This window comes from Saccostrea echinata, unplaced genomic scaffold, assembly GCF_033153115.1.
Source record: "Saccostrea echinata isolate AGI-Se365-2 ecotype Australia unplaced genomic scaffold, CSIRO_AGI_Sech_v1 ptg000012l, whole genome shotgun sequence".
Classification (NCBI taxonomy): Eukaryota; Metazoa; Mollusca; class Bivalvia; order Ostreida; family Ostreidae; genus Saccostrea; species Saccostrea echinata.
Window position 1 is genome coordinate 3,374,364 of NW_026889761.1, and position 15,398 is coordinate 3,389,761.

General features: G+C 33.8%; 2 protein-coding genes across 2 annotated transcripts in view; one reads left to right on the plus strand and one right to left on the minus strand.

Annotated features, from left to right (window-relative positions):
- Window positions 1–184: 184 nt before the first annotated feature.
- LOC133185192 (rab-like protein 3) lies at window positions 185–7,636 on the minus strand. The gene is made up of 8 exons (XM_061320285.1): window positions 7,556–7,636; window positions 7,325–7,416; window positions 4,163–4,280; window positions 2,810–2,912; window positions 2,438–2,588; window positions 1,777–1,848; window positions 1,178–1,219; window positions 185–306 (listed from the first exon to the last, which is right to left on the minus strand). The coding sequence occupies exons 1-8, from the start codon at window positions 7,602–7,604 to the stop codon at window positions 247–249; spliced, it is 687 nt and encodes a 228-aa protein (XP_061176269.1). The 5' UTR covers window positions 7,605–7,636; the 3' UTR covers window positions 185–246.
- A 3,208-nt stretch (window positions 7,637–10,844) lies between these two features.
- LOC133185198 (brefeldin A-inhibited guanine nucleotide-exchange protein 3-like) overlaps window positions 10,845–15,398 on the plus strand; it is a 38,706-nt gene continuing 34,152 nt past the window's right edge. The window contains exons 1-10 of the mRNA XM_061320290.1: window positions 10,845–11,063; window positions 11,758–11,892; window positions 12,026–12,094; window positions 12,453–12,569; window positions 13,001–13,043; window positions 13,189–13,270; window positions 13,358–13,465; window positions 13,589–13,750; window positions 14,438–14,570; window positions 14,763–14,872. Coding sequence (XP_061176274.1) covers window positions 10,845–11,063; window positions 11,758–11,892; window positions 12,026–12,094; window positions 12,453–12,569; window positions 13,001–13,043; window positions 13,189–13,270; window positions 13,358–13,465; window positions 13,589–13,750; window positions 14,438–14,570; window positions 14,763–14,872 — 1,178 coding nt within the window. The remainder of the gene's footprint in view (window positions 11,064–11,757; window positions 11,893–12,025; window positions 12,095–12,452; window positions 12,570–13,000; window positions 13,044–13,188; window positions 13,271–13,357; window positions 13,466–13,588; window positions 13,751–14,437; window positions 14,571–14,762; window positions 14,873–15,398) is intronic.

The following is a 15,398-nucleotide window of genomic DNA, read 5'->3' on the forward strand; positions in this document are numbered from 1 at the left end:
GAAATATAATGGAGAGTAGAGATATAAAAAGGAATGGTCTTCATGTTAGTCAAAGTGAACATATTCCCCATTCAGCAAGTCTCTATTCTGTTACATTTGATGGGGTCTGGAGGTTTAGAGTCAGCCAAGGTTTGTGGTGTCATTTCCTCATCATTTTTTTAAAGAAAAATATAAAAAAGAAGTATATTCTACAAAAAATACATTTAATATTGCACTTGACAAAGAGAAATAAATTTTTGGTCAGTATCAGTCTATATGCGATGTTTTGAAGAATCTTTTTCTTTCCATAGTTGGAGTTATGTGCCCCTGAAACAGAAAAATAGGAGCAATACAACATCAGTTTGAATAAAAAGATAAAGACCACTAATAAAAGGATTTAAAAAATTAAACAAACTTTTTTTTAAGAATAATGGAGTTTATAATTATATTTAAAAAATGAAGTCCACTTTACCTGATGGTATGTATAACAACATACATTTTTTATAAAAAAAAATATTTTAATACTGTACCAAGTTCAACATAGGAATTTTTTTTGACATGCAAATCTAGTCAGCTGGGAATCACAGTAGATTAAATATAAAAAGAGAAAGCTGAGAGAGTGGAAAGATGCAAGATACTCTTAAAATAGTAACTGAACAGTTTTCTGATTTTATCACCATGCTCAATCTAACATTTTCATATACATGTAAGCACATGTCATTGTTATATGCTTTAACCACAAAGTGACAAACTTTTACGTCTATCATGTGGGCCTTTATAATCGTCTTGGTAACATGAATCTACACATTTTTGTGCCCTACCCACTAAGATGTCATGCTTACCTTTACCGAGACATAATAAAGCGACATTCAGGAATAGGTAAATCCCTCCACCTACCGGGTATTTATAAATCTGTAGTGATGCTATATACCAATCACTTCAACTAAACATATAAGTAGATTTTGACTGTTGCTGCTGTTATTTGTAACCATCACCTGATTTTAAGGGACATCTTCCACTAAACTTGTAAGTATAGATTTTGATTGTTGCTGCTGTAACCATCACCTGACTTTAAAGGGACATCTTCCACCTTGGAAGCATTGATAAATACTTTTAGGCTTACGTCTGTGTTAACTTTGGCCTTACGTCTGTGTTAGTCGGTGTAAGTATAACCGAGTCTACTTCCTGTAGTACTTACCTGGTTACCGCCATCTCTACTGTGGTACCGCCGCTCTATCACCTGGAAAGAGAACTGTAATCAGCACAAACAAACGTGATATACACAGGTATGGCTAATCACGCCCAGTGGCAATACAAACAAATCATAATATACACATGTAGTAGCAAATCATGCCCAGTGAAAATGTGTCCAAATTCATTACAGTCCAAAGTTTATAATCAGAAAGGATTCTGTGTCTCAGGATATTGACCTTTGTATATGACCTTGGGTAAAGAACATTATAAACTTGCAGTTCAATATCAGCAGATAACTAGAGATGCTCAGTGACTTGACCTTTGATCTATGATCTTCAATTGAGTCAAGGTCATGTCACAAATGTAAAGTGACAACACATTCAAATTTGAATTAATTTCAGTCAATGGATTCAGTCAAAAGTAAGAGTCTGGACATAATTTTGAAACAGACAGATGGACAGACAGCAGACAGACAGATAGAAAACATAGCAAATATAGTGTATATCATACTGGACATAGCATGAAGTCATCTAAAATAAAAAGTTGTAAAAGGTGAGTGTCAGTTCTAAACTCTGCTGTTGAGGCCAGTCTATGTTTACTTACCTTATCAAAAAATTTGGTCAGTTTGACAGCATTAGTGGATCCTGGGGATATATGTTTGACTTGGTGACAATCCTGGTAAAAAAAAAAAAAGTTGTGAAATGAAATGCTCATCATAGTCAGCCTCCCATGCTGCTTTATTTTGTAACTTTGTCAAGGATTTCAGAATTCTTCTCCTTAATTTTATGTATATATTCAAAATTTTCTGATTGGGAAAAGCTGTAATTAAATTCCAATTCTCGAAATACTTGTACAAGTTAGACAAACTCAAGGAAAGTTAGTTAAGCATACTTTAACTTAAGTTCAGGCATTTGTTTTTCTACAAACCTCATAATTCAAACTATTTTGTTTAGCATATACCTAATTATAAATGTACATGAACGAACATGTATATCACAGGCACTTAAAGTTAAATATTTTTCTTTAAAAAAATTAACCCCATACCTGATTTATAAGGTATGTTTTTTTTTTAATAAGAAAAATATGTTAAAGTCAAGTGCCTGTGATGTACATGTATATGTTAATTTCTATTGTAGAACAACTTTAAGTCCATCATTTCTTTGTATTCCAAACTGTACCAGTCGAGATTATAATGTCACTCAAGAGAAATTGGGCTGAATTTCATAAATAAAAGTATAGAAGAATAAAGTAATGAATTATTTACAAGATTGAATTCATCGGCCCCACACTCCTCGGCCACGGATGAGCGTCCTGAAGGTGATTTCTCTCGTAGATTTTGAGCCTGGTCAGCCTTACATCCTACCACCATTATAGGGATCTGAATCCCAGCAAATAGCTCGGGATCATAATCCCCTCTGTAAATCCCAAAAATAATCCCATGTTAATAAATACATAACCATAACACTTTAAACTCCAAGTTACCAGTACATACATAAAGTACATTACACTACTATTACACACAATACACACCTATTACAAAGTATATTACACTATCTTTATGCATTACACATTATCATTACAGACAATACACACCCATTACAAAGTATATTACACTACCATTACACACAATACAAACCCATTGAAGTCTTTAGTGTTTCCTTTGTTGATGACCTCTGCCAGCCATTTCCTCAGATTCTGGTGAGATTTTCTGTTGGACAAGTCATGAACAAGCAGTATACCTATCAACAGATTACAGATTATCTATCAACAGATTACAGATTATCTATCAATACACCTATCAAAGAATTACAGATTATCTATCAGTATACCTATCAACAGATTACAGATTATCTATCAATACACCTATCAACAGATTACAGATTATCTATCAGTATACCTATCAACGGATTAGATTATCTACAGTATACCTATCAACAGATTACAGATTATCTATCAGTACACCTATCAACAGATTACAGATTATCTATCAGTACACCTATCAACAGATTACAGAATATCTATCAGTACACCTATCAACAGATTACAGATTATCTATCAGTACACCTATCAACAGATTACAGATTATCTATCAGTACACCTATCAACAGATTACAGATTATCTATCAGTACACCTATCAACAGATTATCTATCAGTACACCTATCAACAGATTACAGATTATCTATCAGTACACCTATCAACAGATTACAGATTATCTATCAGTACACCTATCAACAGATTACAGATTATCTATCAGTACACCTATCAACAGATTACAGATTATCTATCAGTACACCTATCAACAGATTACAGATTATCTATCAGTACACCTATCAACAGATTACAGATTATCTATCAGTACACCTATCAACAGATTACAGATTATCTATCAGTACATCTATCAACAGATTATCTATGAATATACCTATCAACAGATTACATATTATCTATCAGTATACCTATCAACAGATTACAGATTATCTATCAGTACACCTATCAACAGAGTACAGATTATCTATCAGTATACCTATCAACAGATTACAGATTATCTAGCTATCAGTATACCTATCAACAGATTACAGATTATATATCAGTACACCCATCAACAGATTACAGATTATCTATCAGTACAGCTATCAACAGATTACAGATTATCTAGCTATCAGTATACCTATCAACAGATTACAGATTGTCTATCAGTATACCTATCAATAGAATACAGATTTTAACTAAACTGTTACCTAGGTATCAAGAGTGAACATTTTTTTATAATTCAATGGTTCTCTGTTTCAAATTCCTGTTCACAAAATGGAATTGCAGACTAGGAAAGTATATGAACAGCCAGACATCATGGATAAGAAAATACATGATATTTTGATGGTGCGTAAATACTGACCAGCAATTCATTTATATTCATGCATACTTTTTAAAATGGGTAGCAATATGTTTGCTGTCATTAGCATAGCTACTGAACAGACAAGCTTACTCACCATGAACAGAATGATAGAATATGGAGCGGCTATTCTGATGACTTGTCGACCCTCCGACGTCCCACATTTCTATAAAATAAGTCTTCTCTCCAGGAGTCCCTGCCTTGTAATCATGTAACTGAAAACAGTTATTATGGCAAAAGTCAAAAGATAATGTATTGTATTCATTTCAGTGTTGGGTTTTGCATAGAACAGAATAGAATTGTTGATCTACTGAAGACAGAAAGATTGAATTATAAGGCAATCCCCCCCCCCCCCCCCAAAAAAAAATACTGTCAATAAAATTGCCCTAGCTCAGGTGATAAAACTGTAGGGGTGGAGTAGTAGCATCAACATGATCAAAGAAATATATTAGATCTGCAATTTGTTTTTTTATATCTAGTTTGTATAATTATTCCACTTTTTATATTTGAAAACAATTAAAAAAACATTTCTTAAAAAAATCTATACCTCAAATGTCGGGACATTGATATAGGAAAAAATAAAAAAAGTACATATATATGGGGTCCCTGCAGCCCCTAAAGAACACTCCTCCATCAGGTAAAAGACCTGCCAGGGAAGAGCCTGAGTTGGTGTCTTTGGGGACCAAAGACGTTTAAGGAGGGAGGAATGTGGTGGTCAGATGGGTTCCATTACCGGTAACCAGATAGCTCGGCTGATAGAGCACATGACTAGAGATTCAGGGGGCCCAGGTTCGCATTCCAGTCTGGTCCTTCGCATTTTTCCTCCTCTCCTGTTGCATTTGGTGCTGTTGACGACCCCTGGACTTGCAGGTGAAAGTCCTGCCAGGGGCAATTAAGAACTTGGGCTATATGTCTTCCAGGGCAAAGTCATTTTATTTAAGGAGGGATGAATGTAATGGTTTGGGCTGTGGATATCAGGTATCTCAGTCATTAGAGCACCTGACTAGTGATGCAGGGGTCCCGGGTTTAATTTACTGTCCAGGCGGCTCAGCCATACATTTTCTCCTTTCCTGTTACATAAGCATGCATGAAACTTTGAATTTTAAGTTCAGGGTTTAAAATTACCATTTGCCCACTTGCCATTTGCAACTTAATCATTTTCATGTGTGGGCAACTTAAAATTATGTTCAAGTTGCCCATGTACATGGTGATTAGAAAATTTACAATAATAATTATTTGTTTTCCAATTTTGACTGAATGTTTTGCATTTTTTATTTTGAAAATGCCCCTTGAATTGCAGGTTTAGCAGTCATTCTACGATAAATGGACCAATTCAGAGTAAAAAACATGAAAATAATTGTTTCAAATAGCAAAATGAACACAGGGTTCGAAATTCACTATATACAACTCGCAAAACGCGAGTTAGAATTCCCAAATTGCGAGTTAAAAATTTGGTAACTCGCAAAAACTTGCGAGTTTTTTTTTTGCATTGAAACTGTAGCAAAATTATATAATATGACAGAACACAATGCTTTTGATTTAAATCAGTAATTTAAATAAAAGTCACACCGTAGTTGTATTTTGTGTATTGTACAGTGGTTACTTTTTCCTTAAGTAACATGTTTTTAATTTGTATAAATTTAACTTTATATGAAAACTGCGAGTAGTCTTGTAAAATTGTGAGTTCACTTTCTTGGTACTCGCAATTATTTGCGAGTTGTAATTTTAGGGAGTTTCTAACCCTGGAACATCATAATCCTCTAAATCAACTTGAAAACAAAGAATTTTCCACAGATCTGGTATCATTATCTTTTTACAACAATTTCAAGATACCATTGATTTTATAAGGTAATGTTACGGAAGTTGCTTGATCAAGCCTTATTATTTTTTTAATAAGGCCAAATAAAAAAATATGTGTGGTTCCGGTTACCCGACCTTCCCTATTTTATACCCCCGACCCTAAACTTTTTTTTGGCAATTTTCATATTTTTTCTGGAACTTTCCCCAATTTCCATCAATGGCTCCGGTTTAAGTTTTAGTTTCAGCAATGACGGCCTCCTTGCAAAACATAGTAGAAGTGTTTAATAATATTAAGTCCAAAGCAAGCTAGCATGTAGGTGTTCCCTACCAATATTGACTAGTATATAATCACATCACATCTAAATGCCATTTGCAAAGCAGTGATAGGTATTATTTAGAAAAATTAAGAAAATCATTTTGTTAAAAAAAAAAAAAAAAAAAAAAAAAAAAAAAAAAAAAAATCCCTACCTACCTACCCTAATTTTTTTGGAAGTGTAACCGGAACCACACATATTTTTTTGTTTGGCCTAAAGCTGAATTTGACCAATTTTTCGTTTCTGATGTTCAGTAAAGAACGCTAAAGTATGATTCATGAAGTCTCGCATGAATCTGAATTTATATTAAAATTTCGGGAAAAATATCGTTACAGAAGTTAATCGTTACGGAAGTTAATTCCCAGCAATAAAAGTTAAAATTCTGTTCAATTGTTAAAATCAAAGTTTGTTTTAGGATATTAAACAAAAGTATGAAGTATTTCGCTCCCAAAATAATAAAATTTTTTATACCTTTAATGCAAAAACTTTCCTGAATTATCATTACAGAAGTTTTTGTCTTATTCATTTTGTTATGTCAAAAATGTAATCGTCTAAAAAAGCTGACATGCAACTAGAATAGATGATATAAGGTTCCGTGGTCACTTTCAGATAAGTTTCAGTTCTTTTTAAAATCTGCATTCTATGCATGAAATTTAAAACAAAATCATTAAAGAAGTTAATGGATTAAGCGACATGCTTATGAATTCGCATGAGAGGAGATCCATGCATTCCTTTGCGAGAAGTGGTTTGATTTCTTTTTATATAGGATAAAAGACATTTTTTAACATTCATTGCAATCTATTCGGAACGATTTTACGGCTGAAAATTTCATGTTGAAATTTGTAAATAAATGAAGCGACATTAAGATTTGCAGTGGAATACGTTTTTCAACATTACATTATGTTCATATCAAAACTTGAACTGCATATATATCGGTGAATATTTACAAAACCATGTGTGTATGTTAAGTCTTAGAGTTGAAATCGACCTTTTAATTTATAGTTAAGATATTATAACGGTAAATTTGTAAGCGACATAAAAAATTCTTAATTGGTCATGTTTTTGTAGAATGACTGTTAGTAACCCACATGGCTTGCAAAGATTTCAAGTTAATTTAAACCTTGAAATTCTTAAATTCACTCTACCTTCACTTCTACCGAGCATCCTATCGTGTATGGTGGATTGTTTGTAGGCTGTTGGTGACATATCAAATGCACTAATGACGTTTTCCCGACTCCTGAAACAAGAAAAAAATACTCAGTATTTACTTTCCGAATTTTCTCAGATCTTTAAGCCTTGTCAGCACGTGGTAATGTGACCAAAACTTGATTTCTGTGTACAAAGACTACAAAAACAATGTATAAATCAAGTGATACCTGAATCACCAACAACAACGATCTTAACTTTGTCGATGTTTGCTGCCATCTCATTTTTCAGTCAAATTGACATGTCACGAAGAGAAAATTCTATTTTCACTTTTACTTTCAATTTCAAATTTCATAGCGGGGGCTCACCCACGTAAATATATCAAGTAGGATAAATAATTTGGATGAAAATTATATCAGTATATTTATATTTTAGATTTTCTTCATCGTAAAGTAGATTATTTGAAATGGCTGAATATTGTTCGAATACTTCATGAATTCGGTGTTGATGTAAGCGGCCCTGAAATTATCGACTGCACACAGATGCAGCATCTTTAGCGAAAATGACACTACAAACGCACCCGATTTGTAGATTTCCTGACTGAAAGGTTTGAAGTTTTGTCTACGTATCTTTTTAAATACTTATGCTTAAATCAGGAGATAAAATATGTGCCACATCATAAAATGGTCTTGATAGTGGGCCTTTGTCAGGTAAATCGCTGATAATGAGATGTAGAACATATGTTACATATCTCATGTATCGTATTTCTGTTGTCTTTAATACAAATTACACAAATTTTATAGGCAAGGTAAATGTCTTTTCAATAAGATTGCCTGGATCGTTTCTAAAAAGAAGAATTTTTTTGTTGTTGAAATTATGAATACAAGGGAAACATTCCGATATGGCAGAGATCTTGGTTTCTTTAGCTTTATCATCAGTTTATAAAATTTATTGTGATAGTGTAGTAATTTCCTCACTACAATAGTAAATAAACAATACCATGGCATGATCAAGAAATTTACAAGATGTTTTTCCAATTTTGTTTCCTTGGGGGAAAGCTGAATACCACTGAACTTAGGGGAAGATAGGACCATGCCTATGGTGTTTGCTTAAATTTGATAATTACAGTTGTACCAGGAAAGGAGAAAATTTGTGGCTGAACTGGGAATCAAACCCTGGAGCCCTGCATAAGTAGTCAGGTGCTCTAACCACTGAGCTATATATCCAGTAGTTAGAATAATCTAACTGTGTCTCGGGACAAGCCCTCACCACAGTTAGAATACTTTCCATATACGAGGGGCATTTCAAAAGTTCTGGCAACTGGTGTGCGGTAAATTAATGAGCGTCATTATCATAAATTAAATTATATCAATCCCTCAAAATAGTCTCCGTTGACCTGGACACACTTTTTCAGTCTTGAAATCCATGTGGAAAATGCTGCCTTATGGTCCTCTTTCGGTATACGCTTCATACACTGGAATACGGCACTTCCGACTGCATGACGACTTTCAAATCGCCATCCTCGGAGGGCTTCTTTGATAACGGCATTCAACCAAAAATCGCATGGAGCTAGGTCAGGACTGTAGGGTGGATGTGGTAAAACAGCAATACCATTTTCCTTTAAATATTTGGTTACTACCACTATGGGCAGGTGCGTTGTCATGGAGGAGCTGTATTCCTCTAGTACTGGTTGTTGGTCTGGTCGTTTTATAGTGCTCTACAACCTGAGACAAGACATTCTCTGCATAAAATTGACCAGTAACACTGCTGTGTTCTGGAACCGGAACTTGAGCAACAGGGCCTTTAAAATAAAAAAATAAGGCATACATTACTCTCCGGACAGACCGGTTTCTGCGTGCAATTTGAGGCCTTGTATCATTTTCACCAATCCAAACTTTATTATTGAGCTTAGTTTCCGGTTCAAAAAAATATATCGATGTTTCATCACCAGTTACAATCTCATTTATTCACCTTTGGTCACAATCTTCATAAATTGTTAGAAACTGTGAAGCCATTTCTACCCGGATGCGCTTTTGCTCTTTCGAGAGAAGATGCAGCACCCATCTAGCACAGACTTTCCTAAGCTTTAAGTTTTCCTTTAAAATACGAAAAACTGCTGACGAATTAATGTTAGTTAAGTCTGCTATTTCCTCAACTGTATATCTAGCATCATCAGCTATCATATTTTGAACAGCGACGATTTCTTTTTCGCCATATGCACAAACTGGACGCCCCGAACAGGGGTCATTTTCAATTGATTTTCTACCCTCTTTAAATTGAACTACCCATCTTGCTATTGCTTGATATGAAAGAGCATGCTCTCTATATTCTACATCTAAATGGGCTTTTATTTCTGTTGCCGTAAAGCCGAGCAATGAGCGAATTTTGCAATACGCTCTTTGCTCAACAAAAAAAATTGTTCTCCTTATCAGTCATTTTTACGCCCAGTATACAGAGCATACCTAATTATGACATCATTTTAGCAGACCTATACGTCATTTTGAATGTAAAATACGTCACTAATAATGCATACTTGCCTAAGCTTTAAAGTGGTATCAGGGTCATTTTAATCCGTAACGTAGTTAAAATTTTATATACCAGTTGCCAGAACTTTTGAAATGCCCCTCGTACTTGCAATGTAGCAAATTGGAGTGGATCCACTCCGAAATGATTTTGAAGAAAACAAAAGGAGTTGCACTGAAAATAACTACCAAATTAATCATAAAAAACCTTTTTGAGATTGTATATGCCTTTTGACCTAAAAAATAATCCATATAAATACGAAAATTCAACTCATTTTCTCAACGTTTTTTCTCGCTTCAAATTTAACGCCATGTTGACTGATGATTGTAGTATTACAATTTCAAGTCAGAAATTTGAATGAAATAAATCTCCTACAGATTGACACAAATGTTTTAAGACACAACAGATATCGTTCCGAGATTTCATATATTTTGTATCTACAGATAACTTTCTCTGGGTATGTCAACGTCAAAAGGGCAACATCATCAATTTACACATCACTGATTCGGGCAGAAATCAATTACCATAATTTTTACAACAATTATCTTAAAGTTTTAAACTAAAATCAAATAGAACATCAATAATTGTGTGATTTTAAATTTTACTTTATCCACTGGGTTGAAATGGTGTATAATTGCGAGGCTTTTTTTGTATATCATACAGTCAGCTTCTTCAGAGCAAAGAACTTTTTTCCCTAATTTTTTGTCTCTTTGTAAAAATTGACAGGAAAGTTAGTTGAAGGCAAAGAAAAGTTGGTATAAACAGTAAATCAAAGGAACCATACCTTTGTATATCTCTAAAATGATTTAAAATGCTTGTGTTATAGTGCTTGCACTCTGTGCACTAAAAGTATTAATTTCACACGTTGATACTTGTGTACATTAAAAGTTTATTGAATCTTAGTCTTAAAGTAACATTGTTTGTTTTGTTTTTGATTTTCCAGAAATAATAGTAAAGTTTCCAGTATGTGACCAAATACATTGAGAAAACACTGCAATGGAGGACATCCTGTCCCGGATAATCAGGGATTCTTCTTCTGTTAAATACACAAACATAAAGAGCAGAGCTTCTGATGCCCGGGAATTGTTACAAAACAAAGGTCTGTTAGAGGTGACCCCAGCTCATGTCTTACGGGAAAAATGTCTGGAACCCCTACAGTTAGCGCTGGAATCCAAAAATAAAAAACTGGCAACAGAAGCTATTGACGGAATACAGGTATGCATGAAATATCAGTACAAATAAACTCTTTAAAATGCAGGTAAAAACTAGTGCTGTACGTGTAAGCATTATATGATACAGATAAACACTACATGATGCAGGTAAACAATACATAATACAGGTTATCACTGAATAATAATACATGTAAACACTACATAACACACAGATAAACACTTCATAACACAGATAAACACTATTTGATACAGGTAAACATATACACTACATACTATGTACATACTACATAATACAGGTTCATGTTCCATGAAATTCCAGTAAACACTACATAATACAGACTACATAATACAAATAAACACTACATGATTTAGGTAAACAGTAATCAATACAGGTAAACCTATATAATACATGTGAACACCACATATTACAGGTTTATATTCCATGGAATACATGTAAAACCTCTTAATACAGTTAGGCACCATAGAATTCAGATATAAAGATAAACCACAGAAAACATGTACATACATGTAGGTAAATTTTTACTTGAATTTGCTTCCTTATCATGCTTATTTAGAAAATTCAAATCACAAAAATGTCAAGAATTTCTTTAAATAGTCTTGCAAAACTCAAAAAGAAATTTATCAAAATAATGAATTAAGAAATGTCTCTGAATAAAAAAACTTTCTTAATTTCAATTAGTTACCATTAGGATATGAGATCTTGATAATGCTTACAGGTGATATTTGGAGATGATCGGTTTCAGTCCAGTATTGAGTGTGAGGGAGAGGAGAGGTGGATGCCAATACAGATCCTCAACACTGTGTTGTGTACCCCCTCCTTACCTGAAGACACACAGATGGATATAATGAAGGTATAAACTAGATATAAGGACTACGGACAAAACGTAATAATTCTTCAAATTTTATTTTAGAATTTTTTAAAATCAATGTATTAGATACTTATCTTTTAACAATGAGAAATATGTGTAATTTTTATCTTTATAGCTTCTGTTGAATATGACATTTTCTACATCTTGGTGCATGAATGCAAAAGTCATCACAAAAATAACACAGGTAGGTGTTGACAATATCTGCATGCTGGGGAAGTGGTAGGGCTAGAAAAATACCCATGTATGGGGGAGTCAGCCAGAAAATGCTTTACCTCTGTGGGGCACTATAAGTTTGTTTCCCTATTTTACAATCTGTTTATTTTTTAAAATCTTTCTGGAAAATTTTTTAGTTTTATTCAATAGAATAGTAATTATTTGGATAAAGTTGCTATGAAAAATAAATAAAGTTTAAAATTTATGTTGATACCTATGCATTGTCTTTTTTGCATTTTTAAAAGAAGAGATTATTATTGCACCACCCCCTTATGTTTGGGTGATGGTTTGTTTACCAGTAGTTATGGTAGGGAGCCTCTTGTTTTTAGGTCTATATAGATACCTACATGACAAGCACTCATAATGTTAGGGGTACAGTGAAGGCAGCTCTCACCCAGCTTCTAACCAGCTTCACAGACAAACTGCAATCTGCTGACAGCAGAGGGGTAAGACAAGGAAACTCACTTTAGCCTATGCTTTTTATGTTGATACTGTGGAAATCTAAAGTATTTTGTGTTTCACTATTATTATGTAGTTTACAAGTGCCTTAAGCTTTTCTGATGGTATTTAAGAATACAATTCACTGAGTCATACAGAGATATATTGTTTAGATACATATACATTTATACAAAGAATTTTGAAAAAAAAATGTTTAAAAACATGTACTTATTATTAATATGCTTGCTTGACTTGCTTGACTTATTGTTAACTCACATAAGCTAGAGGGAGTTTCTATGTCATGAAAATGTTTGCATGTAGATTTGAAATGCAAGTTTGCTTGATAAATGAATACAGTTTTTTATGGGCAGATTGTGTTATTATTGTTGTTACGTACATTACATGACTACATGTATTTCTAATTGCTGCTTTACTTTAGCAAGGAGATGATGGTGATGTTCTTGCTGACTTCAATCCCAGAGGTAAGTATACTGTCCTAAAAATCAAACTTATAAAGAAGTTTAGAACAATTGATTAATGAAAAAATATTTATGTTGCTGTACAACTTGTAGACAATTATATAAGAGACAAGTACTTTAAATTCTATGAACCTGTGTATGTGTTTAGGGAACACGGATAAGGATGGACTGACCACAGACACTATCAACATTCTACAGTTCTTCACCAATAAATTAGAGGAGGCATTAGGGTAAGTCAGTCTTATCAGCTTTTACTTAATAAAAGAGCATTCCTTGTTTGAAATGGAATCTATAAGTATGTGATGATTTGATTGCAGCAGTCAGACCAGAGTATCAGTTCCCTTGTTGTTAGAGGGAGTACTGACAATCCTCTCAAACTGCCCCAGAGAAATCAACTCCAATGAGCTCTTTCAAGAAATCATATGGTGAGATGTTTAACATAGCAGTATTCTGTGTAAATTTATGATTTTAGTTGAAGATTTATATAAAGAATAAAGAGATACTGCTATAATCTATAGTATGGACATGATTGTATTTTACTTTTCTAGGAAGAGTCTTTGTCCTTGTTTGATCTCATTGTTGGGTTCTCCAAAGTCTGAGAAGACAGTGTTTAGTCAGAAAACACCACATAAAGAAGATATAGGGCGAGGGTCAGGGTGTTCCATGTCAGCCCCGAATCTACAGGCAACCACAGCTAAAACTGTCTATAGGTAAACTATCTATACACACAGCCACAGCTAAAACTGTCTATAGGTAAACTATCTACAGACAGCCACAGCTAAAACTATCTATAGGTAAACTATCTATACAGACAGCCACAGCTAAAACTATCTAGAGGTAATCTATCTACAGAGAGCCACAGCTAAAACTATCTTTAGGTAAACTATCTACCAGCAACCACAGCTAAAACTGTCTATAGGTAAACTATCTACAGACAACCACAGCTAAAACTTTCTATAGGTAATCTATCTACCGGCAACCACAGCTAAAACTGTTATTAAGTAAACTATTTACAGACAAGCCCAGCTAAAACTGTCTATAGGTAAACTATTTACAGACAACCACAGCTAAAACTGTCTATAGGTAAACTATCTACAGACAACCACAGCTAAAACTGTCTATAGGTAAAATATCTATAGACAACCACAGCTAAAACTATCTATAGGTAAACTATCTAGAGGCAACCATAGCTAAAACTTTCTATAGGTAAATTATCTACTGATAGCCACAGAGAGGATGAAATCTCTAGCTATTGTAGACTATCTTTTTGTATGTCAGTTCTGTTTTCAAATCAGTTTTGGCAATGATTATTTCTATGTTTTATTTGAAGTCTTGCTTGAGATATTTTGCTTTAAGCTTATTATGTAAGGATGAAAACAGTGTTTGTATAATTCCAGTATTGCAGTTTCCCTGGTGGAGTTGATGGGTACTATTGGTACCATGAGACCTGTTCTGGAGTCGCTGTTCCATAGAATGCTGTTGTATTCACCTCCCCAACATAGACTGGATGCCCTGAAAGCTGTCAGAGAAGTAAATCCTTGTGTCTTTGTCATGTTTATAGGTATAATTGTATTACCTCTGAGAAACAATGTAAAACTTATTCCATGGTGTAAGTATGAGAAAGACTACATAAAACACCTGTTCTACTCTTTTGAGTTGATAATAAATGCTAGGTTTTGGCTTTGATATTTTTAAAAAATGGACTATATCATGTGATTTCAGCTGCTTAAAACTCCAGAGAACCTGTATAACTTAGCAGCCCCAGCCATAGAACCTGTACACAGGGAAAAGGGAGCCAAAAATCCCAATGCAGACATTTCTCTTCTCAAACTGTGAGTACTTATCCCTTGTTTAATTTTACAGGAATTGAATAAAGGGACATCATTTATCCTAGACTAAATAGTCTTTCCTTATTTAAGGCTTTTTGGATTCTCTAAGTCTTCATTAGTACAATAGTTTCTCTATAGATGCAACTGCAAGAATAAACAGACACACAAGTAGACTTGAACAGGGAGTTTGTATTAACTTGACAATATATAGTCTGTGTATGGTTGTGGACTTGTTAATGGAGTTTTATCATTTTAATATCTTGTATTTCTATGTAGGATTGTGGCTAATGATTTGATTTCTGTGTAGGATTGTGGACTCACTAAGTACTTGTATATCTGTGTAGGATTGTGGACTCACTAAGTACTTGTATATCTGTAAAGAATTGTGGACTCACTAAGTAGTTGTATTTCTGTGTAGGATTGAGGACTCACTAAGTACTTGTATATCTGTGTAGGATTGTGGACTCACTAAGTACTTGTATTTCTGTGTAGGATTGTGGACTCACTAAGTACTTGTATATTTGTGTAG